Source organism: Protopterus annectens, chromosome 16.part0, assembly GCF_019279795.1.
Source record: "Protopterus annectens isolate FY-2018-M chromosome 16.part0, PAN1.0, whole genome shotgun sequence".
Taxonomy (NCBI): domain Eukaryota; kingdom Metazoa; phylum Chordata; order Ceratodontiformes; family Protopteridae; genus Protopterus; species Protopterus annectens.
The window spans coordinates 466,593,688-466,617,053 of record NC_056750.1 but is presented as its reverse complement, the minus strand read 5'-3'; the positions used below and the strand labels follow the sequence as shown (position 1 = coordinate 466,617,053).

At 39.1% G+C, this 23,366-nt stretch overlaps 2 protein-coding genes across 3 annotated transcripts in view; both read right to left on the bottom strand.

Annotated features, from left to right (window-relative positions):
* The window catches only part of LOC122790821 (disabled homolog 2-interacting protein-like), a 1,962,433-nt gene that overhangs the window by 1,774,023 nt on the left and 165,044 nt on the right, over nucleotides 1-23,366 (bottom strand). The window lies entirely within an intron of this gene.
* Nucleotides 2,154-23,366, bottom strand: part of LOC122790822 (disabled homolog 2-interacting protein-like) — a 2,409,524-nt gene continuing 2,388,311 nt past the window's right edge. Inside the window, exon 4 of the mRNA XM_044058455.1 lies at nucleotides 2,154-2,373. Coding sequence (XP_043914390.1) covers nucleotides 2,298-2,373 — 76 coding nt within the window. The 3' untranslated portion in view covers nucleotides 2,154-2,297. The remainder of the gene's footprint in view (nucleotides 2,374-23,366) is intronic.

The following is a 23,366-nucleotide window of genomic DNA, read 5'->3' as shown; positions in this document are numbered from 1 at the left end:
ATATATATATGCACACGGTCATGTTGTAAGATGTTTTTTATTTGTGACATTCATTAATGTAAAAATAAAAATAAAAATTATTGAAAAAAAAAAAAGAAGAAAAAAAGAAAATGTTAAATCTGCAGAAGTGTGTACAGTTCTGGAGACACTTGTTCTACAAGGATGGTGATAGACAATCAGCAATGTAAAGAAGACCAAAATGATTCAGGATCTGCAGAAGAAATGTAAACAAAGGTTAAAAGAACCTAACAGGGATGCCCTTGAAGAAATGGTGGAGAAGAGCGTGCCACAAGCATGTACAAACAGGGCAGCAGGATACAGCTTGCAGAGGAGATCTGCTCAGGAATAAGGGGCACACTAGGAGGACAAAAAATTGATGATCAGGGTGATATCAGACATATTTTTCACAAGAGAAAGGATGAAAGGGCAAAGGAGTTAAAGATTTAAGTAACCTCTAATTTCGGTGTTTATGGTTTATATTGCGTCTGTCTTTGTGTGAAATTGAGATTCATTATGGAGGGACTATAAAAATGTATTCCTTTGCTTTTCTACTCTCCATAACCTCCTATGACTGTTGCTTATCTGCAACAACAGTCTCTTCCATCCTATTCTCTTTCACTGAACTCAATTTCTTTTTAAGGAGTTTGGTTCCTAGTGCCTTTAAGTCTCCTAGCTGTCATGACACTATTAAATCTGTAACAGTGCTCATAGAGCGTAGTGTTGCAGCTAACTCTAAAGCAAAACATACTGTCACTGTCACTTATACAAATGTTAACAGACTTTTGTGGGGAATGACAACATTAGTGAACAAGAGAAAAAATAAAGCATTTAACATATCTCATATTTTTAAAGTACAGCATTTTTTAACAACTCTGCTTTAAACAAATAAAATAAAAACTGGCAGTTAAATCATACAATAGATGAAATGATCAGCAAACTACCTATGACATAAAACATGCTGTTTACTGTTTGTATTTAAACAAGCAGTAACATTGCTTTCATCTCCTCTTGTTTTACTTACAAAACTGTTCTTTTAATAGCTGAATAAATTCCAGACTTGCCCTGTTTTACACTTTTGGTAGCTAAGGGCCCACCAGCTTTGACATCTGGCTTTAGTGGTAACAGGGTAGCAGTGGATGGTAAAGTGACTGCCTTATTCAGAGTTATACAGATACAGCTAGAAGATATGGAACTGAAATTCAAGTCTTCAAAATTGATTCACAGTTCTATATTCAAGCATCTAGACCATACTGACAGACCACTTGTTATCCATGTTTTCAGATTCTCATCAGTCTGAAAGCTTTAGTTCTTCATGTCTGCCTAATAGGACTAAAACAGTCAACAAAGCAATTCAACAAATAAATAAAATTGTAACACGTTTTTACCATAAGAGAATGAAACATAAGGGCTCCATTTTCATATCTTGAGCTGTATCTCAAACACTGCATTTATAGCACATTACACCTTACTCAACTTATTTTGTTATGAATTATTACCAATGTCTACTGTTCATCACTGCATACATAAACCACAGAATCTTCAATTATCAATGTGTCATCAAGGAATGTATTCTGACTGTATGGTACATGCTACTAACTTCTATCTTGTCTATAGTTAGCTGTTTTATCTGACAGTCTGTGAATTGAATCACCTAGGCTGTGGCAGAAATGGGTCAATTCTGATAATTCTAGTACTGTGGTGCAATAAAGAAGAATAAATAAAATAAAAATATTTTCATACAATATTCACAATTTGCAAAAAACAATTATCTGTGTTTAAACAAAAGTATACCTTATTTAACTGCTGAATTTTTAAATATGTTGTTTTTGGTGTTTATCTTGGCTAGCGATAACTTCAATTGTTTTATGTGGTTATGATTATAGCAATAACCCACGCCTGGGTGTGGGTAATGCTGGATTTACCCACGGTTGGCGTGGTTTGGTCCCGAAGCCGAGGACCAAACAAAGACAACCGTGGTAAATCCAGCATTACCCACACCCAGAAGTGGGTTATTGCTATTATACTATGGTGTTAGTTTGTTTTGTATTATCTTTGTATTGTTGTTATTTAGGTTTTTGTTTGCTTTTCTTTGTATTCTTCCACTTTTTTTTTGATAAAATAGTCCACACTTTCAGTTTGTGTTTATTGTTTATTTTTGTTTTAATTTAAATACATGTTATTTTTTAATTTTTCAGGAAATGTTAGGAAATAATTATATTAGTAGATATAGTTGTAAAGCTTTTGGTATGTCTTCATAGTTTTAAAGCTTTTGGTATGTCTTCTTGTTGTAGTTTCTTTTATATTTCTGTATTGGTTCTGCCTTGATGGTTGTCTATGTTCATATGTTGACTTGAGTTCTTCTTAGTGTAGTATCTGTAATGAGAAATTGTGTTTATAGTTAATTTTATGTTTATATATTGCATCCTATCTATCTCTCTCTCTCTCTCTATATATATATATATATATATATATATGGTTTTAGTATAAATTTAGAGTTTACTTACTTATTTTGTTGGGTTTCTATGTTGTAGACGTTTATTGTTCCATAGTTTATAATCTGTTGTTTGTCTTGTGGTTTTTCTGATTCATTTTCCGGGTATGGATGTTCTGTGTTATGGACTTTCATTTTTTTTTTCTTGGTCCGTTATCTGTTGTGTTATTGATATTGTCTTCATGTATTGGATTTTTTGGTGTTTCTTGTGTTCCAGATATTATTTTCCCCCACGTTTTAAATTCATCTATTGAAGGTTGATAATACGATCTTAATGAGTTTTCACTTTTATGTCCTGTCACAGTCATTATTTGTCTTGCTTCCATCCCCGATTGTGACAGTAATGTTACTGCTGTTGCTCTTGAGGAGTGGTTTGTGTATCTCTCTGATAGGTTTGCTTGTTTGCAGATTTGTGGTAACATGTTTGCAAGATAGTTTTTTCCCATTGGTTGTGTTGTGTACCATGTATCCATTTTGTCAAGTACATGTTGTGGATATTTTTTTGGGTGGAGGAACAGTCGTTTTGTATTAGGTGGTCTTTTTTGTAAGTATATTTTGAAACTTTTACAGGACATAAAGGGTCTGTGCGGTTTTCGAACATGAATCCTCTTAGCAAATGTTTTGTAACATCATAATGTTCTTTGTGGTTTTGTATGTTCGTTAAAATTTTTGTTACATATTCTGTGCCATCTGTATATTTGTTTATTGTAAAACTGTCTTCTGTGAGGTATCGTACTCCTTCATTCCCACGTCGTGCAAAGTGTAACTGTATATCAAACCATACTTTTCTTACTAGTCCGTCTGCTGTGTTTGGGGAAAGTGTTTGGCTGTTTCTCAGTTGTGTTATTTCTTGCATTGTGAGTGGCTGGTGGTGTTCTGCTGTATCTTTTCCTCATCTTCTGTAATTTTTAATTACTGACTTAAATACGTTATTTGCATTTGTTAGAGATATATCTGTTATGATGTTAATCTTTCTATTTAATGGTGGGTTGTTTATATATCTGTTTAGTCCTGCACGTAAGGATACAAATGCACTTATTACGTATTCTTCTCCTTTTGTGTTTCGTACTGTAGCATAGAATTCTCTAAGTATTGTGTTTAATTTTTCTGGTGTAATAGTGTGGAAGTCTATGTTGTAGTTTTTTTGTTTTTTCCAGTTTTGAAATATGTTTATAGCCCACTGTGTTTGTTTTCTTGTACTTAATTCTTCTTTTTCTAATTCTAGTGTTTCTATTTGTTTAAGAGTTTTTTCTGCATGTCTTTTACGTTTCTGAGTGGAATAGGCTTTTAATGTTTTTTTACCTTTCTGAAGAGTATGGCTTCTCACACTGTTGTCTTCTATAAGGGCCGTGTTATGCTGTAGTAATTCCTGTTCTTGTGGTTGGAGAATTTCCTTGCTTGTTGATGGTTTCATTGTGGTTTGTGGTATGTTCTTAAATATTTCTTCTATTTCAGAGTCACTTATTAGTTCAAAGTTTACTTCCATTTTTTTATTATTTTCTATCTATGGTGTCTCTTGTTTGGGTGGTTTTTCCTGTCTGAGTTTGTAGTGTTTCTGTTTAACAGGGCTCGTGCAGGTTTTTGAAGGGATGTAATCAAAAGGGCTAGGTGGTGCTTGGTATAATATAGTTTAAGCAGTGTAGAACTTTATAACGTGTAGTTATGTTTTAGTACTTATAGGTATGTTAGAAATGTGGTGTAGTTTTAATTTGTATTAATTTTTTTAAAATATGTAGTTTTACTAATTGGTCAGTAGATGGTGGTGTTGTATGCACTTTTAAAAGGTGTATGCTGATGTGGAAGTTAGGTATGGTGTGTGTTTTTGACTTTGCGAGGGATGTGTGCTGTGTTTACTTTTGGTGTGCACATTTTTGGAGTTGTTTGTGTATAGCTATTGTAGGGAATATAGGTGAGTGAATGGTTTTATCAGAATGATTGGTTTTGTGTTATAAGTGGTGGTTATGTAGTGTGTGTGGTGTATTTGCGACTGCATGACATTTTATTTTATTAGTGTTAGAGGTGAGGGACTGAGGACTGTAATAAGGGAATTGGTTAGTTTTGTGTGATTAGGTGTAATTGTTGGGTGTTTTTAGTGTTACATTTGGTTATGTGTATTTGCTGTCGCCGCAGCATATTTTCGCGACCGGACTTCTTCCGTTATTTGTTGTACGATTTAGTATGCGCACGCTGGTTGGATTAGCCAATCAGCGTGCACGTTTATCGGCTTTTGCGATCATGGCATGGTATAATTCCTAATTTTCACCCAGGTGGCCTGTTGATTCCCATAACAGGAATGGGCCACCCTTTACCTATGTCTCCAGTGGACACAAGCAGCCTGTAAATGGTTAATTTCCCAAGCCCCTGCTTGTAAATGTTTCATCTCCCAAGCCTCTGCTTACACTTACCAATGTTTCCAGAGCTAGTCAGAGATTTGGGATGCATAGACCCCAGTGGTTGTTAGCCCACTACACATCTATGAACCTAAGTTACAGCCAGACACACCTAATGCTTGCAAAAAAGTGAAATCATAAAAATTTCACAGTATGATTTAGCCAGAACTGTAAATATAATATTTTATAAGTACAAAACCTAAGTAGCATACCTATTCCATCTGTGAGGTTTAATACAAGACATATGTCCTTGATTTATCAGACTATTGCTGCGGTACGGATGAATCTAAACAAGCTAACCAAGTCTTGAAAAGCCACGTATATACTTACTGCAAACTAACCAAGGTATTACATCTAACCATAACATGAACAGTTTTTTTTTCAGGATACTAACTGTCTCAGCATGAAAAATATGCACTGCAAACATAATGCTATACTTGCCTCTGAAAAACATCAACAAGAATATTTTCAAAAAGTCTGCTATGTAACAAGCACAGATTTGCCCTATGAACATGGAGTTTTAGCAGGGAACTAGTTAAAGAAAATTATTCCCAGAAGCAGCACTTTTGCGACCACTGAGTGAACTTGCCTGCAGGGTCTCTTCCCACAGTACTGCTTGCCAATATCCGTCCACATCACATTCCTAAACACTAAAGACTCTCCTTTGGAACTGAAGGCAGTTACAAGTTTCAGTCTTCACAGTAGCACAGTATGCTGATGCTATCAACAGCATCAAAGGCAGATCTAGTTTTCCATGTCTTGCCTTGCCCGTACCTGCATTAGTTCAACATTACAACACAAGTCACATACCTAAGAAATGTGAAACACAAAATAGCATGAAAAGTAATCTGACGTATAATGCAAAAAAAAAAAAAAAAAAGCTAAAGCTATTTTCAGAACAGAGTGTACAAATGAAATGTACATTTCTCTTCCCCAACAATCTGTAAATTAATGTTTTCTGAATCCTTATTGTGCTGCTGTTTAAAACTCAGTAGAGAAAAGAAAGTGCTGCTTTCAACCACAGGCTCAATATGCTTTTCATGTTTTGACATAGCAATTATTTTTTTTAATAAAAAGCAATATTTACTTATACCTATATGTTACTATGAAGTAAACAACATAGATAGCACAATTACTAAAACCTGATTGATGCCTATCTGTTAAGACATTCTCATGATGTTCTTGCTAACACTGCTACAAAAAATCACACACACACACACACACACACACACACACACACACACACACACACATACAGGCAATTTATTGTGTCCAATCCATTATGGAATATGAGAGGAAACTGGAGCACCATGAGAAAACCCACATGAACATAGGGTGGACATGTAGACTCTGCACAGAAGGCACCACAGCCAAGAATCAAACCAGGGAACGTCTTGCTGTGAGGTGACAACACTACCTGCTCTGCCAAATGCTGAAATAATGACACCTACTCATCTTACATGTGTAGAGAGCTGAACTGGCACCCGCCCTTTCCCCGCAGGACCCTACTAACAGGGAGGGATAATGTTTGTTTACTGGCTGTGTAGTGGTTCAGTGTATGTACATATCTTTAAGTTTGTGGTAGTGTTTCATATCTTTAAGTTTGTTTATGGTAGCATGTCACTCTGCACACTCCTTTAATGTGCTTTTACATTAGGAGAACTGGTATTATTCATCTAGTGACAGTAGGTGTTTACCTGCTCTAGCAGAGCTGGGAAGCACACAAAAGGACTCTAAGTGAAATTGTATTAGCCAGAAAGAAGGCTCAGTCTGTTTTCTGTATTTCCAGTGCTGGTATAAATTCGGCACATTTGCACGAAGCTGTTCACTGCGCCACTGCCCTGTACAGATGCAAACCATCTTGAAACATTGCTTATTTTCATTATACTGTGAAAGTTTACTGTACTATTTACCTTATTATAACACCCATGAATATTGCTGCTCCGGCAGCATCTGATTTGGCACAGGGCAGCATTGCTGGTTTGGTTAGCTGCAGATTATACCATGTAAGCACACTTCCCTCATCCAGTTACAAAGACCCTTCATTCTTATTCCTTTCAAGTACACATTAGGACCTTCAACCATGGATGGACAATTTCCTGCTATCTCTGCATCCAGCTTGGTGGACATGGGTTTCCTGAGGCAATGTAACATTTGCCTTATGTACACTGACAACCACTTATTTTTCGAACAAACTGATACAATATGTGAGAGATTTAGTTGTACATTGACACTGGAGGCTAGACTATCACATATGGACACAAAAGGCAACAAAAAGGTTGTCAGTCACTCACATACATAACTCACCGTACCCGCAAAGGACCACACACATAGAGTCACAAATGTGGAGGTGCTCACATATAACTTACCCAAACCTCAAAGGCCTCTAATGTGCAGTTAACAGAAACTCTGCATGTGCAAAAATAAGACAATTCCATCATAACACATTAAGTCACGCCTCATTGTGCCTCAACTACCAAACCATAAGGTGAAACACTCTATGACCCAATATTCTGGCCATAGGAGACTCCATCATGAGATACACTGTTGTCCCTCTTATGTCCCTCTTACCAGACTGGATAGGGAGAAGGTTACACTTATTTGCCTGTCAGGGTCTAGGATTCGCCAGATCACACAAGCACTATGGTCACTTACTCCTAGGTACCAGTATGACTCAGTCATAGTCAATGCGGGAGTGAATGACCTGAGATGTATCTCCTTGGACTATATGAAGATAAACATGATTAAGCTCTCAGAATATATGTCATAGGCAGGTATGAGCCTAGCACAGACAAATAAATACATATTTTCACTTTACTGAAAAAAGAAATCCTTCCGAAAAATTTAAAAAAATTATGGCCCCAGTACTTTGCATACACCAGCTAATAATGATGTCATCTCCTAGCAGTTTCAAATTACATATAATAATTTTGAGAATTATAATAATTCTGAGAATTTTTACATCAGGCAGAGCCCCTCACTAACACTCTTCAAGAGAAACCTTGACAAGTGGATGGGTAACAGAAAATACACCCCTGGGATCACTTCATTGGCTCTGCTTGACAGAGGATCAGTTAATTAATCAATGGGGTGGCGAAAGCCGACACACTCTGGCTAGGCTTATAAATGCCCTCAGGCAAATAGCCTAGTACCTACCTATGAACCTATGAGTATGAAGCAGTTAACATAGCAAAGCATTTCTGTTCTTGACTGCTTAGCTCTACAACTACACTGGCTATTTTAAAACATTCTATTAACATTCACTGATTCTTGAGTTATATCTGATTTCAGACCAGTATTATGGCTTACAAACAAAATAATTTACAGATTGCCTACAGTTTCTCCTGCTCTGTGCTACCTTTCATAAAAATTGAAAACAAAAACACAATATGGACATCTCAGTAGGAGAAAACACAAGACAGTCCCTGGAAGAAGGGGCATACCTCAATAGTAAAGGAACAAAATGATACTTAAATAGTAAATACTGTTTCAGTATAAGAAGTTACTACCAGAAACAAAGAGTGGTACAAAAACTGAATTAAGACAAGCACAGAGTAACACAAGATGGCACATTTATAGTATAGTCTGTCATAACGTAACATGCATAAAACAGATAAACTGTAATATTCCAAACATTTGCTACACAAAAATACACTGCATCCTGCCACATAAAGTTTTAATTTAATTTTTAACTGTTAATGTATTAATTTGTTAACTGGTCCACTATCACTTTTCAGCCATGGCCTCCGGCAACAAGAGAAAGGCTAAATACAATATATGGGCAGTTTAGTGTAACCAATTAGCTAGTTTTTTTGGAATGTTGAGGGAAGCATGAAAACTCACACAGATGTTGGTTGGACATCCGGATTTCATGCAGAATGTGACCAATGGTCATGAATGAATTCTGGACATATGAGGCAGATAGTTTAACTACTAAGCCTCCATGATACCAAATCAGGAAGACTTCTGGGTTTGCGCCTTCCAGCAAACAGCTAAATTGCTGACTCCTCTGCACAAACCATTTACTTCCTTAAAGACCCATGGTGATTTCTTATGTCAGGTTGAAAAGTGTTTTGCAAACTCACTCTCTTATCAAATGCTTCTGTTCACGGAGAATGAAGATCTTATGGTAGATATGTACCCAAGTATGTTACAGGGTAGTCCAAAACAAGGACACAAAGACAAAACAACTAATAATCTTTTAAAATAGATGATCTTGTGATCTTTATTGGTAGTATCTGTTCTTATCAGAAATGTGAGTTTCATGTCACTAGAATACAGACTGATCACTACATTGTCTGAGGCCATCAAGAAGGAGCACCATGGACTGGGAGAGGATGAGAATAAAGTGCAGTTCCTACTAAAGTAGAATACTGTTCCTCTAAAAACAACTTGAGGATCAGGAAAAATAGAGCTAGCCGAGCAACCTGTGGACATCTGGGCTAAATGAGAGTGAGGAAGGTTGTAATAGGTTCATAGGTAAGTACTAGGCTATCTGCCCGAGGGCATCTATAAGCCTAGCCAGAATGTGTTGGCTTTCGCAGCCCTCTTAGATTAGTTCCCTGTGCCTCTGTCCAGCAGAGCCATTAGTTCCCTGTGCCTCTGTCCAGCAGAGCCACTGAAGTAATCCCGGGGTAAATTTTCTGTTTCCCATCCACTCGTCAAGGTTTCTCTTGAAGAGTGTTAGTGAGGGGCTCTGCCTAATGTAGATTGGAATCCTGTTCCAAAGCATGGGGAGTCTATGGGACAGAAATCTATCCCTCCAGCACGTCCTATTTATAATTGTGGTGAGGTTTAGATCCCTAGAGCGTATGGCTCTTGGGGATTTGTTTTTTTTTTTTCTGGGTTGGACATGGCCTTGTATGTCAGGCAGAGATCACCTCTGAGTAAGCAGTATGCAACCGAGTACAGCTGGAGTTTCTTCAGTCGGGCTACATAGGACATCTGTTTGAAACCAGTAATCCTCTTGGTGAGGTACTTCTGTGGTCTTTCCAGCTGTTGCAGGTGTCTTGTAAGGCACATCCCAAATGGGGCATTGTACTCTATGATGGGTCTGATGAGTGATGAGTAGAGGGGCACAATAACCTCTTTTGTTCTAGATGCGAACCCTTTTGTGATTAGGTGGGCCACATAAAAGGATTTTCTAACCACCTTGGCAATATGATTATCAAAGGAGAGATTACTATCCACTTGGGTCCCCAGATCCCTTATTACATTTTCTGTATTTAGGGGACTACCACGTATGTGGTAGTTTGCGGGTACTTTGTTTTTTCCAAAGGGGATGACTATGCACTTTTTGGCATTTAGCTTGAGGCCATGATTTTGACACCAGGTATCTGTTTCAGTGAGACCCTTCTGAAAGATGTCTGTATCAGCCAGAGAGTCAATTATGGCCCCCAGTTTGCAGTTGTCTGTGAACTTGGTCAGCCATAGTCCTCCTGTGCTTGCCTGTACCTCTGAGAAGTATATACCAAACAGGAGGAGTCCCAGGACCGGGTCCTGGGGGACACCACTTGTAACCGGTTTAGAGTTGGACCTAGAGCCTGCAACTCTCACCGTGTGGGTTATATCCATGAGCCAATTGGCAACCCATCTTGTAACATAGGGGTTTATGTTCAGGCTGGTGAGCTTGTCTATAATGCCAGAATGGGGAATGGTGTCGAAAGCCTTTGCGAGGTCTAGGTAGGCTGTCTGGACCTCCTTTCCCTCGTCTATAGCCTTGGTAACTGTCTCAAAGAATTCCAACAGGTTTAGGAGGCATGATCTGCCCTTAACAAAGCCAAACTGAGTAGGGTCCAATGTTTGGAGGCTCCCAATGTCTCTGTTAATGAGGTCCGGTGCTCCATAGCACTGCAGATCAGGCTAGTCAGGCTTATAGGGTGATAGTTCTCAGGGTCCGTTGTGGCTCCACCTTTGTGGAGCGGATAACTGTTGCTGTGTGCCACTCTATGGGTATGTAGCCTGTAGAGAGGCTGAGTTTGAAGTGTGTTTAGGTGAGGCGTTAGTTCATTTTGGAGCTCATATAAGACACAGCTGGGACACGGTCCCATCCCATTGAAGCTGTTTTTGGCTTTGGATAGGGCTGTTTTAACCTGTGTCAGTGATTGCCACGGCTCTACATTCTTCTGGTATAGTTATGGGCCCTTTAGGGGGTGAGAAGGGGGTTAAGTTTGCACTAAACCTGTCTGCCAGAATATGGCAATGTCAGTCGGTTCAGTGTATTTTGTGCCATTCTGCACTAACTCAGAGCAGATCTGAGAGTTTCCACTTAGGTTCTTGACATAGCTAAAGAACGCTTTGTGGTTATCTTCGGAGTTCTTGGCAATTTTTCTTTTGAAGCTAGCCTTGGATGATTTTATGAGAGATTGTAGTTTCTTGTTAATACTGATCAGGGATGTCTTTCCTTCTTGGGATTTTACTCTTTTCTGTACTAGTTTCCTCCTTCTATTGTATAGCTTATTTATGGCAGGGGTCCACTAGACTGGTTTCCTTTTCTTGGAGGAGAGAGTCTTGGTTTTGCTTGGGATAGCACAATCCATGCATTCTTGCAGGTGCTCATAGAGTGCCTTTGTAAGGGATTCAGCAGCTTGGACAGCGTTTTCCTTTAGCATAGGGGCTGTGAACCTTTCCACCTCGGTCTTAAGTAACGTGAAGTTTGCTTTTGAAAAGTTTTTCACGGTGGTTTCCTTGATTGGGGGTGGGAGCGGAATGTGGATATCCAGAGTGATTAGTCTATGGTCTGATCTAACCAGCGAGGGGTTGACCTCCGGTGTGGAACACCGGTCGCCCATGTTGGTGATGACCAGGTCCAATATGTTGTCACCTCTGGTGGGGGTGTTGACCAGTTGATCCAGGGCATTTGAGTTTATAAATTCTAGGAAGCGTTGGGCAAGAGAGTTAGTACTTGAGTAGTTCTCCCAGTTAATGTTTGGGTAATTGAAATCACCCAATATTAGGGCGTTTGGTAGGATCTTCATATGTTCCAGTGTCTCCAGAAACGCGGAATGGGGGTCCTGGATCATGGTGGGTGATCTGTAGCAAGCTACAATTTGAATTGCAGTTTTGCCCGTTGTTAGTTGCACATGGATGATCTCTGAAGCATTGTGCTGTGCCACTAACCTGGAGGTGTGGGTATCCTTGATGAATATGGAAACACCCCCACCTTTTGTGTTTCGGTCCAGGTTCTGTGGCCGAAAAGTATGGTATGAGTTATAGCCTGGTAGTGCTGGGGTGCTCTCTGGAGCCTTAAACCAGGTTTCTGTTACTGCACAGATATCGATGTTCTCCATACTGAGGAGTGCCTCGAGTGCATGCATTTTGAGGTTTAGACTTCTGGCATTGAGTAGCATTACCCTCAGTTACTTGTGCTATTTATGGTGGTAGGTTTGTCTTTTGAGCCTTGCCTAAAAAAGGTACTATGGGGGCGGCAAAAGCCTTGTCCAGTATTCGAAAGCCTAAGGGTGACAGGTGCAAGCCATCCCTTGCGAAGCAACGTGGCTTGTCGAGCATGTCATCCCAGGTGGACAGATACTGGATCCCCTTTGAATGACACCAGAAACTTAGCCAATTGTTGAAATTGATCATTTTTTCTTTATACCGTGGCATCGTTCTTGGTGAGGGCAGGATGCTATTCAGGGTCAGGGTCATACTGGCCTGGGCTACGTGATCAGAGAGCTCTTCCATGTCTCTTTTCATGTAGTCCAGTGAGGTATGTCTCAAGTCATTCACACTAACATGGACAATGACAGTCTCGTATTTGTACTTGTTCTGGATCGACCTGAGTGCTTGTGTTATGTGGCGGATCCTGGCACCCGACAGGCAGCTAAATGTAACCTTCTCCTTGTCCAGCCTATTTAGTGGGACATCAGTGTGCCTGACTATAGAGTTGCCCATTACTAGTGTGTTGGGTATATTATTTTGCCTTAAGGCCTGTGACTGTGTGGCACACTGATTATATGAAGTATGTGTTTCATGGTTTGTGATGGGGTGTGGAGGTTGCTTGGGTGACTGCTTTGGAGGTCTCTGTTTCATTTGCAGATTTTTATTTAGAGCCTCCGAGTATGTTTTTGTGTACTTATGTGTATTTGCCGGTGTTGGTTTAGTAGGTCTATGTGAGGCTAGTGGTGTGTTGCAAGTATTTTCCTTCTTCTCTTGACTGTCAGTTCCAGTCTTGGGTTGAGAGAGCTTTGCCTCCAGTTTGGCTGTATAATTGCATCTCTCGCATATATTAGTGTTTGGTGGTAGGAGAGGGTTGTCTGTGTACATGAGGCAGTTGTAACATTGCCTTAAAATGCCCAGATTCATCAATTGGACTGGAAAGTACACCTGAAACTGCCCTTTGGACATGCTTGAATAGGTAAAGTGAGTTTTATTGATTAGCTGGTAGGGGCGAATAGAGAGCCTTGTCCTTCTGGACAGTATAGGGGGTCTAGTGCTAGGGTTAATTAGTGGTTGCTATGAGTTTTGAGCAAGTGCTGGGCTGTGAAATGAATGGTTTGAGTGCTTAAGTTGAAAGTTTGTCTAGTTCCAAGGGAAAAATTGAAGAGTAGACTTCGTGGAGCCAGGAAAAGTTTAACCCTAGCTAACCGGTGCTGCCTGGCATGCAAAACCTTGCAAATGTGGTTTTTATAGAAGGGAAATGAAAGAGATAGAAATTAGCCCAAAATGGCCAATAAACGACTAACTTCTGGGCTACAGCAAACAATGTCCAAGTCTTTTTGTGGAAATGGCTGTCTTTTACTCTGGGAAAAGATATTCCACTCAACTCCTTCCCTCCCAGCACAACATGTGCATCCAGCTACCTCAAACATGCCTCTCAGTACCATCATTATGAATTGTTTTACCACTTTGGAACAAGGTGTAGACCCTGAGAGGCACATGGTCTAGTGAGACCATTCTACTTAAAGGCAAATGAGGGTGCTTTCATAATGACTACTCAGCCCCAGTTATACAATGAAGGAAGGAGTCTGGACCACTGTTTCACCTTCATAAACAAAAACATCTGAGTTCTATTATGTGCTATCCCTTTAATGCAAGGTGGATTCAGTGGGAGAAATGGTGACTCCCTCCAGTTTATGACACCATCTAGGTATCAATGTCTGAACACAGTAAATAAAGCAGTCCTGAGACGTGTTAGCAAGCTAGGAAACCACGCTGTCACTCATGTAAATAGAAGATGAAGCAGAAGGAGGACTTAAAACTTCAAAGGATGACCACATCGGCTCCAGAGTTGGACAGACATTAGCAAAGATGCTTCTCATTTCATTTTTTCCTCTATGCTTACAGTAATACATGGATCCTCCTTAAAATGATAAACAATCTGTTGGGGTGCATCTGTGTCCTTGTATATTAACATGCCTGTGTAGGAGGACACTGTTTAACTATTTTTTGTGTGATAACTATATCTTTTGTTTGAATGTTCTCAGTGTACAATGTCCTCTAATCATTGTTGGACAGCTATGTTTATTCATTTATGTAAACTTTCTAGGAGTGTTTGTTACTGTGTGGTAATTACAAGCTTTGACTGAAACAGTTGCGCAGTCTTCTGTCAGAAGAATGATTTAGTTCTTAAAATACCATTCTGCCTACTCCATTCACCTTGGTTGCAGGAACTGTTATAGGAGCAGGCGGCTGGGACATTTTCACCCTGGTTTGTACAGATCCTACAAGCAAGAATGTGCTTTTTGATTCTTGCAAGCTAAAAGGGGTTCATCTTGACTTGGAGTACATTCGCTACCTTGTAGACAGATACCATCCTTAAAAACATTTGTTTTGTTTACAATACTGTAAACAGAATTATGCTGGCAAGAGTATTTATACAACCAGTTACAGGGTGGAGGGAATTTCCTTCCTTTCCTATCAAGGACCCTTAGCTTTTTCAAGGCTTAGGTACTTATGTACCATATTGACTGGTGTGTACACTGATTACACAGATCCCTTTTTCTTCTTCTTGAGTTTTTTTCCTCATTGCCCACTGCCCAGTTCTGGTAAATGGTGACTGAAACAGTCTCATTCTGAGTTTCTCAGGCTGCTATGAAAGCATGTGTTGTTGGGGGCTTAGAGACATTTTTTGCTTGTAGGGGATCTTTGTAGCAAATATTGTCTCCTCTTCCCCACTCTGCTACAGCAGTGGACTTCTTTTTATTGACAACAAATAATGATTTCACCTTTTTCTTGGAGATTATGGAAGATGTAGATCTTATTATTAGACCAAACTCAATGTTATAAGACTTTCAAATGAGCAGTTATTGGAGCACAGTACCCATTTTTGTTCCCCACTTGATGGATGATTATCCTATATATGACTCTAATAATTTATTGTGCATCTGCCTTTTCGGCTCCGCTATGCCTTGCGGGTGGAACTTTCTGCCCCCTGCACTGGATAACAGGAGGAGCTTACTCTAATCACGGACCTCTGCATTTTCCTTTTTTATTTAGAATCAAGCTGCAGCCATATGCAGTATGTTCCCCCATCTTGTTTCATTGGAGATAGGAGGATTATGTACTAACAAGTCTTTTTATTAAATATATTATTGAGCGAAATAGAGGAGACTGCCTCCCCCCCCTTTTATTATGCTCGCATGTCTTAGAGTTGGATCCACAATTCAGAGTTACACTAAAAAATGACAAACTTAAGGAACTAATAACCAGAAGAGCAAAGTGATGAAAAACCTTAAGAAACACAGAAAGATCACACGGATAGCTTGCACAAAAATTAAAAAAAAATTAAGTAAAGCAGACTTTGGTGGCCTTGCAAAGTCACACTGGCATCAGTAGGATATAAAGTTCTGAATGTCAAACCAGCTCTTAGAAGACATCTTCTAATAAGGAGTTGCTGTCACTGAACATCATAAATTAAGACAAGCCATCACTTGTTTAGAGGGAGATAAAGCAGAATGTTATGAGTGAATGTGGAAGGAAACTGTTGTTGGTCAGAAGCATTATCCATTCACCTTTCCTTCTTTTTCGGTTTACTCATTGATTTGTCTTTGTTAACAGGTAGGTGGGCTGGTACAAGGGCCTTTTTTCAGTGATGACTTGGACACTGAGGCACGTGCCACTATGTAAGTGGTATCTCATATGATTCAAACAAAAATTTACAGGTCTGTAACGATTATAGCACCTCTATTTAGGAATGTTTGCACTTATGTGAATGAAACCAAACAGAATGGCTATACATTTTTCAAGGTACATTTATGTTCTCCACTTATAATTAAAATTGCTTTTATTGTAGCATAACCCACATTCATATTTTTAAGTTGTACACACGCACATTACTGGCTTTAAACCCAGCCTGCCACAGAAGAAGAACTAGAATCCAATGCATTTGAAGTGCTCTGTACAAATAACATCCCATGTTTTTGTCAAAGCAGGACATTATGCTTTCCTGGGAAATTAAGGGAAGTATGGCAGTAGCAGTTTGTTAGAAACTCATATAGCCTCCACTATAAATGCAGGTCCGCTCTCATGAAGACTACAGAATAACATGTTATAGAAGGGTAAACACAGGCCTTGATCCTTGAACCATTTAGTGCCAAAACAACTTCAGTATCCTTTAGTGAAGCCAATTACAATTACTATCTAATTTTTAAATGCACTCATTGAAATATGTATTATCATGATACCCTCCCCCATTAAAAATTAAATTATATCACTCCCAAAGCAGAATAAAACCATTACAACAGGTAAATATATGACAAGTACTTCGCTAGACAAAAACATGTTATGTACATTATGTTACTGAAACTAAAATGAAAGAACAGAACTGCATATTTCAAATTAAGTCCAGCATTTGTAAACAAGTAGAACAAAATAGGATGTTCCTGCAAAGTTTGAAAACACTTGACATATTTGAGTAGGATCATACAGAATGCCAACTTTTTTTCCTTTGTTATATTTTCTATGACTTCATATCCTATTTCCCACTAATATATACTTAGAAATGGAACACAGCTATGAGATTTAAATAAATTAGACACTACATGACTCCATCCTTGGATGCACAGGTGTTAAAAGACCAATGAATTTCTTGCAATTTAAATCTCAAAACCCATTTCTTCAGATGAGATGAACAGACCATCCTGGTCTTTTTATGATTCAGTAAATAACACAAATGATGACTATTTTAGCAAAAGAGAAGAGGCTTTTAAACAGCTGTGAATTCATACTTAGGAGTCAACACAAGGCAATCTCTTGGAAATATAAAAAGTCTGTTAAGGAGCAAACAATATTTCTGCATGTGCAGTGCTGAATACTTTTGTTGTATGGCCCGAAATTGGGAAAAAAGATAAAACTTGCTAAGGATGTTCCTACCATGAGACCTAATCTTAACAGTGCTTAGGGGATGCTAGACACAAGCTTGTTAAGAACACCTGAACTCTGTTAAGATTGGGTCTCGCATTAGGGACTAACAGCCGACAGTGCCAGCCAGCAATGAAAATCAGTAGACAGTAAAAAAAATGTTGTTAAAACTTCACTCTACCACACTTACAAACAAAAAGTGTTGCAGAATAGAGCATCTAACAGCTTTTTAACATGATTGGTTCTACAGAACAGCACTTCATTTCGGCTTGATGTCTTTGAAAGCTGGTGAAATACTTCATCCTCCTCCATTTGTTTCTGTAACTGGCAGTACATGGAGAAGATAAAAGTAATCATGATGGGATTTCTAATTATAATCAGCTCTGAGTATTCTAAAAATGGATGCCAAGATTTACCTCTCACCTTTACTTTTGAGATGCGTTTCTTGGTATCCATAACTCAAACACATAATAGGCTGGTTAGGATCATAATCCACTATATCTAGTACAGAGTTCATGTACTTGAGTGATATAGGTCCATAGGATTGGCAAATAAGCTCAGAGCCTGTGGACCATCGAGGAGCTTGCTGCCCAGGATCCCATGCTGGAATTTACAGGAGTCTATGTAATCATCCAGGTTCTTCTTGAAAGTATGAATTCATGGCATGACTTTAAATGAAAGGGCTAAAAATGTAGTGCTAACACCTGAATTCAAAATAAGTGTCCCATGGCTGTTTAGCCAAATGCTCATCTCTTGAACTTTGCCACCACAACATACCCACATACACAAAAAGACATTAAAAAATAAATGTATAAAATTCTATCGCAGTCTGAGAAGTTAATTCAGAACTACCAAAAACAGCTAATCTCAGTTTACTTATCTAATTAACAGACAAACACAAGCAAATAAAATGTATTTTCTACTAAAGGAATATATTGTATAATATATAATATATGTTATATATTATATAATATATAATAGATTATTGTTGCTAGCTGTGTCAGCTTTACATCAATATTCCTTCAGCTTTACACTCCAAACTAATCTGCTTTTACATATAGATTATACAGATCATTCAGCTTTTACTCTGCATACATAAAAAATAAATAAAAATAAAATGTATTTTTCTCTCCTTTTAGTATATCAATCCAGTGCAAGACTCTTTTATTATTTTCCAATACAGTCTTCTGTGCCTATTTGCAGCAAATCCACTTGCATGTCATCTATGGTAACACACCTCTTTTATCCCTTGTACACATAATAATAAAGGTACACATCTCGGTTAAAGCACCTCTTACTGAGTGATTAACAGCTACAGTGGGCATTCTATTCATTCTGTGTAATTCTCAATGCGTCTGTGATGTTTACTACAAGGCCTGAATATTGTAAAGCACTGCTGAAATGCAAACAAATTCTATCTGACTGTTAAGAGAAAAGTTTTAAAAACATACTGTTATTTGTCTTTTTCCCCTTCTTGCAAAGTGAACATGTTATTTGTTGGGATATGCCTATCAAAGATGGGCCTCATCTGTGAACAAAATGCAGCATTGCTTATAAACCTGAATAATAACTGTTTTCTGCTTTTCAGAATAAAGAGACTTGGTTATAGCTTAGTGAAGCCTGGGATAAGGACGCATGGCCGAGTAAGAGTTAATTTACTGAAGCAGGCTGTGTGTCCTGGAAAATTTGAGCTACCATTGTTGAAATGAACATTCTGTACTTCTTGAACATTCTGCACTAACTGTTGGTTTGAGGTAATTTTTGATAAACATGTTTACCACAGGTGTTTTTCCATAGCCAACTGTCAACGGTCAGAAATGTAACAAAAAGTTGTTTTGCTTGCAGTATAAAAGTTGATGTCAGTAAACAAGTTGACCAGAGGAGGAGATCATCTTGGCCAACATGATGTGTAATCTGGTTAGCTGCTAATAAAGAAGTTTTTCATCACCTGAGGCAGATGTGACTCGTCTGAATTTTTCTTCTGACATTTTGGTCCTTCGGACCAGAAATCTCTACGAAGATACAGATCAGACTGACAGAGAGACCGAAAAACCTGTGCAGGTGAGGGTTTCTCATCTTAAGATTCCCTCGACTGAAAGCCCTCCGACTGATTTGTTGTTGAGAGGAGGCCGGCTGCTCTCTGATCCCTATCTGTGGGACGGTTTCCGAACGAAAAGGGGAAACGGAGTCTCATCTGGTTCAGGTAGGATGAAAAATAAATGTTCTTTTAATTTAATTTAACCTTGTCGACAAGGGTTTTATTTTTAGTTAAGGGTGGGTAGGATTACTTGTTAAGATTATTTTGTTAGGATCACCCGTTAAGATAGCCCCATTTTAAGCCCTGTAAAATAACTCTGATACAGTCCTAAAGTAAGAAATCTAGGGGAAACATGGGTTTGAGTTGCTGCAAGTGTGAGAGTGATGTCTGTTTAAATGTTGATGCTAAGTACATGAAAGGTTTAAACAAAAATAATGTTAAATTTTTGAAAAAGTGGAAGTTGAAATATGATTTTGATGGTACACTGAATAAGAATGCCTGTGCAAAATTGGTTAGAGATTTGAAAAGAGATGCAGGAAATAGAACTAAAAAGCAAAGACAACTGGGATTTCCCCAAGCACAAAAATGGTTAGAAGAAGCAAATAAACGAGCTATAAAAGAAAAACAGTGCCAGAAAAAAGAAAAAATAAATCAAAAGGGATCACTGGTGCCAAGTGGAAAAGTAGCTTTATTTTTAGATAAGGAGGATGAGTGTACAGTTTGTGCGGTACAAAGGCAGGCAACTGCCCCACCGTATGGGGAAATTGCTGCTGCCGTACCGGCAGAACCTCCTCAATAACAGTCTGAAGATGTGGGATCTGTACAGCAGGGTGGGTTATTGGCTGCTCAAGGAAGTGTTGTGACCCCTCCAATTTGCCCGCAAATTCCCATAGTACCCAAGATTGCTTTGCAACAGGTAGACCAACCTATGCAGTTAAGGTCAAGACCAGCAGGGCAAGGACATTGGGCCATTAAACTTTCTGACTACTCAGAAGCTCTTCCCTTAATACAAGTTGCAAACCCACAAGCAGGGGATGTTGGACAAGAACCAACTATTTTAGTTTATCGTCCCTGGGCTAGAGAGGATATAAAACGAGCTACAGATGGTATTCCTCATCCCAAGGTTAATTTTCAAAAGTTTTCTGAGGACATAGTTGGTATGCGTTTAAGTTATCATCTAAATGGTTTAGAAGTAGAACAAGTAGTGCGACAAATCCTGGGTCCAGATTGGCACTTAGTTTGTGGTACTTGGACATGCAAGGCAGATGACAGCACTACATTAAAGTATAATTCTGGGGTGTTAGACACACGAGTCACTGATATGTTAAAGAGAATTTCTGATAAGTGGCGTCCAAGAGCAGATTGGACAGTAATAAATCAGTGCATTCAAAATGATGATGAATCTGTACATCACTATATTGTAAGATTGACAGAAGTGTTCAATAACCATTGTAGAATGATGATTCCGCAGGATCAGACCAATGATAGTCCGTATGAACAGCAATTGAAAAATGCTTTTCTTAAGGGTTGTAGGGCTCCGATAAGTAGTTTTATAACTAAGCATATGGTAGATCATACAACATGTAGACTGCAACCTTTGTTTGAATATGCACGGCATGCTGAGCGACACTTTAATTTAAAAAAGAAAAAGAAAGTACAAGTGCTAGCAGTAGGGGATGATGGTGGTATATTCTTGGTACAGGACCAAAGGGGGCAAGGGCGCCGTGGTGGTGTAAAAAAACATGGGGGCCCAAAATGGGACACGTTAAATGAACCAGGTGGACATTCAGAGGAATATGAGGGAAGGTTAAAACGTGGAGAATGTTTTAAGTGCGGTAGACGTGGGCACTTCGCTGCCGACTGTGAAGAGTGGCTACACCCCCCACAGCTTACGAACAAGGGCTCCGCATGACTATATGATAGTAAAGGAAGGCGCCAGATTCATTATTGGGATTATTGTACAGAAGAAGAAAGTGAGAATGATTGTGATGATGATGAGGCAGACACTCTCTGCGATGAATGTCAGAACACTCATAAGGAAGGGCGGGATTGTGACTGTGAAGTCATAAACCTGGCAAATTTGGGTATTGCTATGCATCTAGATCAAAAACCCATGATAGAGTTTTTGGTTGAGGGACAGAAAGTGGAGTTTTTATGTGATTCAGGTGCATCGCGTACACTTTTGGGTCAAGCAGTTCTGCCTCCAAACTGCGAAACAGATGAGTTTGTCCTTGTGAAAGCGGCAAAGGGGAAAATCTATAAGGAACCACTGTCTCATCCTCTATTGTTCACAGATCCACAAACAAACCAAACTGTTAGGTGTGGGGTAATTATATCGAAAGTTTGTCCAGTTAATTTGCTGGGAAGAGATTTGATGCATTTGTTTGGGATAGCGGCAATTCCCACACCTAAAGGCATTGAGGCGAAAAGGTTAGCGGATGGCTTGGTGGTACAGGGAGTACAAGACTTGTTTTACTGGTATAGCCAGGACTTGATTTCAAATGGCCCAGGGAGGGTTGATACAGATTTGATCAACCTAGCTTTAAGTAAATCTAGGAGCGGGTCACCGCAGGTTGCAGCGCACTTACATTGTACAATGTTCTATAGAAAGGCCCCTGGACCAGATAAAGAATTTGAAAAATAATTTTTTAAGCACAAACGTGCAAGGATAATTTTGAATGATATGTTTTGGGATACGCAAGGTAATACAGTAGTGACCTGTACTTTGACCAAGTAAATGAGTTCTTTATATCGCTCAGGTTATAGCCCACATATTTCAATTACTAAAGCGGTGGGGACACATTGGGTAGATTTGGCGAAAAAGGTGACGAATTGGGACACAATGTTCGAAAGTCAGTTGAAGGATCAACAGATCCAGGTACAAAGATTGAATTGGGTAACTTGGGCACAACCAAGTGTGCACTTCAGGGATGACAAAACAGAAATGGCATGACAAATCCTTCTAACTCAAGAGGAAGATAGTGCGTTAAGTGCCTTACCTGTAAAAGGCTGCAAAAGGTAAAGGGGATGTAGGACTGATGAAAACAGCAGGTGAAGTTTGTATAACTCCAAAGTCAGGTTTTAGACCTCGTAAGCACCAATACCCGCGAAGTAAACAAGCAGAGGAAGGAATTAAGCCAGTTACTGAGCAGCTAAAACAGGTAGGAATTCTTGTTGAATGCCCAGATTCGCCCTGCAATACTCCGTTGTTTCCTGTAAAGAAACCGGATGGGTCATGGAGGTTGGTTCAGGATTTACAAGCAGTTAAATTGGCTGTGATCCCAAGAGCACCGGTGGTCCCTGACCCCTATACATTACTTAATGATTTACTACCTCAGAACAGATATTTTTCTGTCATAGATATAAGCAATGCTTTTTTCTCCATACCACTACATAAGGAGAGTAGATTTTGGTTTGCATTCACTTATCAAGGTAAAAGATACACCTACACCAGATTGCCACAGGGTTATTGTGAGAGTCCGACAATATTCGCACAAGAAATGGCTGCGAATTTAGCTCAGTTTGTTACCCCAGAGGGAAGCCAGGTTCTGTTGTATGTAGATGATATTTTGTTGGCCTCACCCACGCAGGAAAGTTGTAGAAAGGATACCCTTGCCCTTCTTAGTTTTTTAGCTAAGCAAGGACATAAGGTAAATAAAGAAAAATTACAAATGTGGAAAGCACAAGTAAAGTACTTGGGTTATTTAATTTCACAGACAGGTAGACAATTGGAGAACAAAAGAAAACAAGCAATTCTTGAGGCACCTATGCCCACAACTAAGCGGGAGATGATATCCTTTTTAGGTGTGATTAATTTTTGTAGAACTTGGATCCCTAACTATGCTGAGGAAGTAGGGCCATTGACCACACTAATCTATGACACTCCCATGGCAGCTAAGAATGATATACAGTGGACAAATACGGCAATACAGGCATTTAATAGAATTAAGCAATTGATAGCAGGATCCTCTGTTTTGGGTTTTCCCAACTATTCTAAGCCGTTTATACAAATGGTTGATTGTAAAGGAGGATATATGACTTCGGTTCTGGTACAAGTACATGGGGATAAACAGAGACCGATAGCTTTCTACTCCTCTAGATTAGATCCTGTTGCAAGGGCATTGCCGCTTTGTGTTCAAGCTGTAGT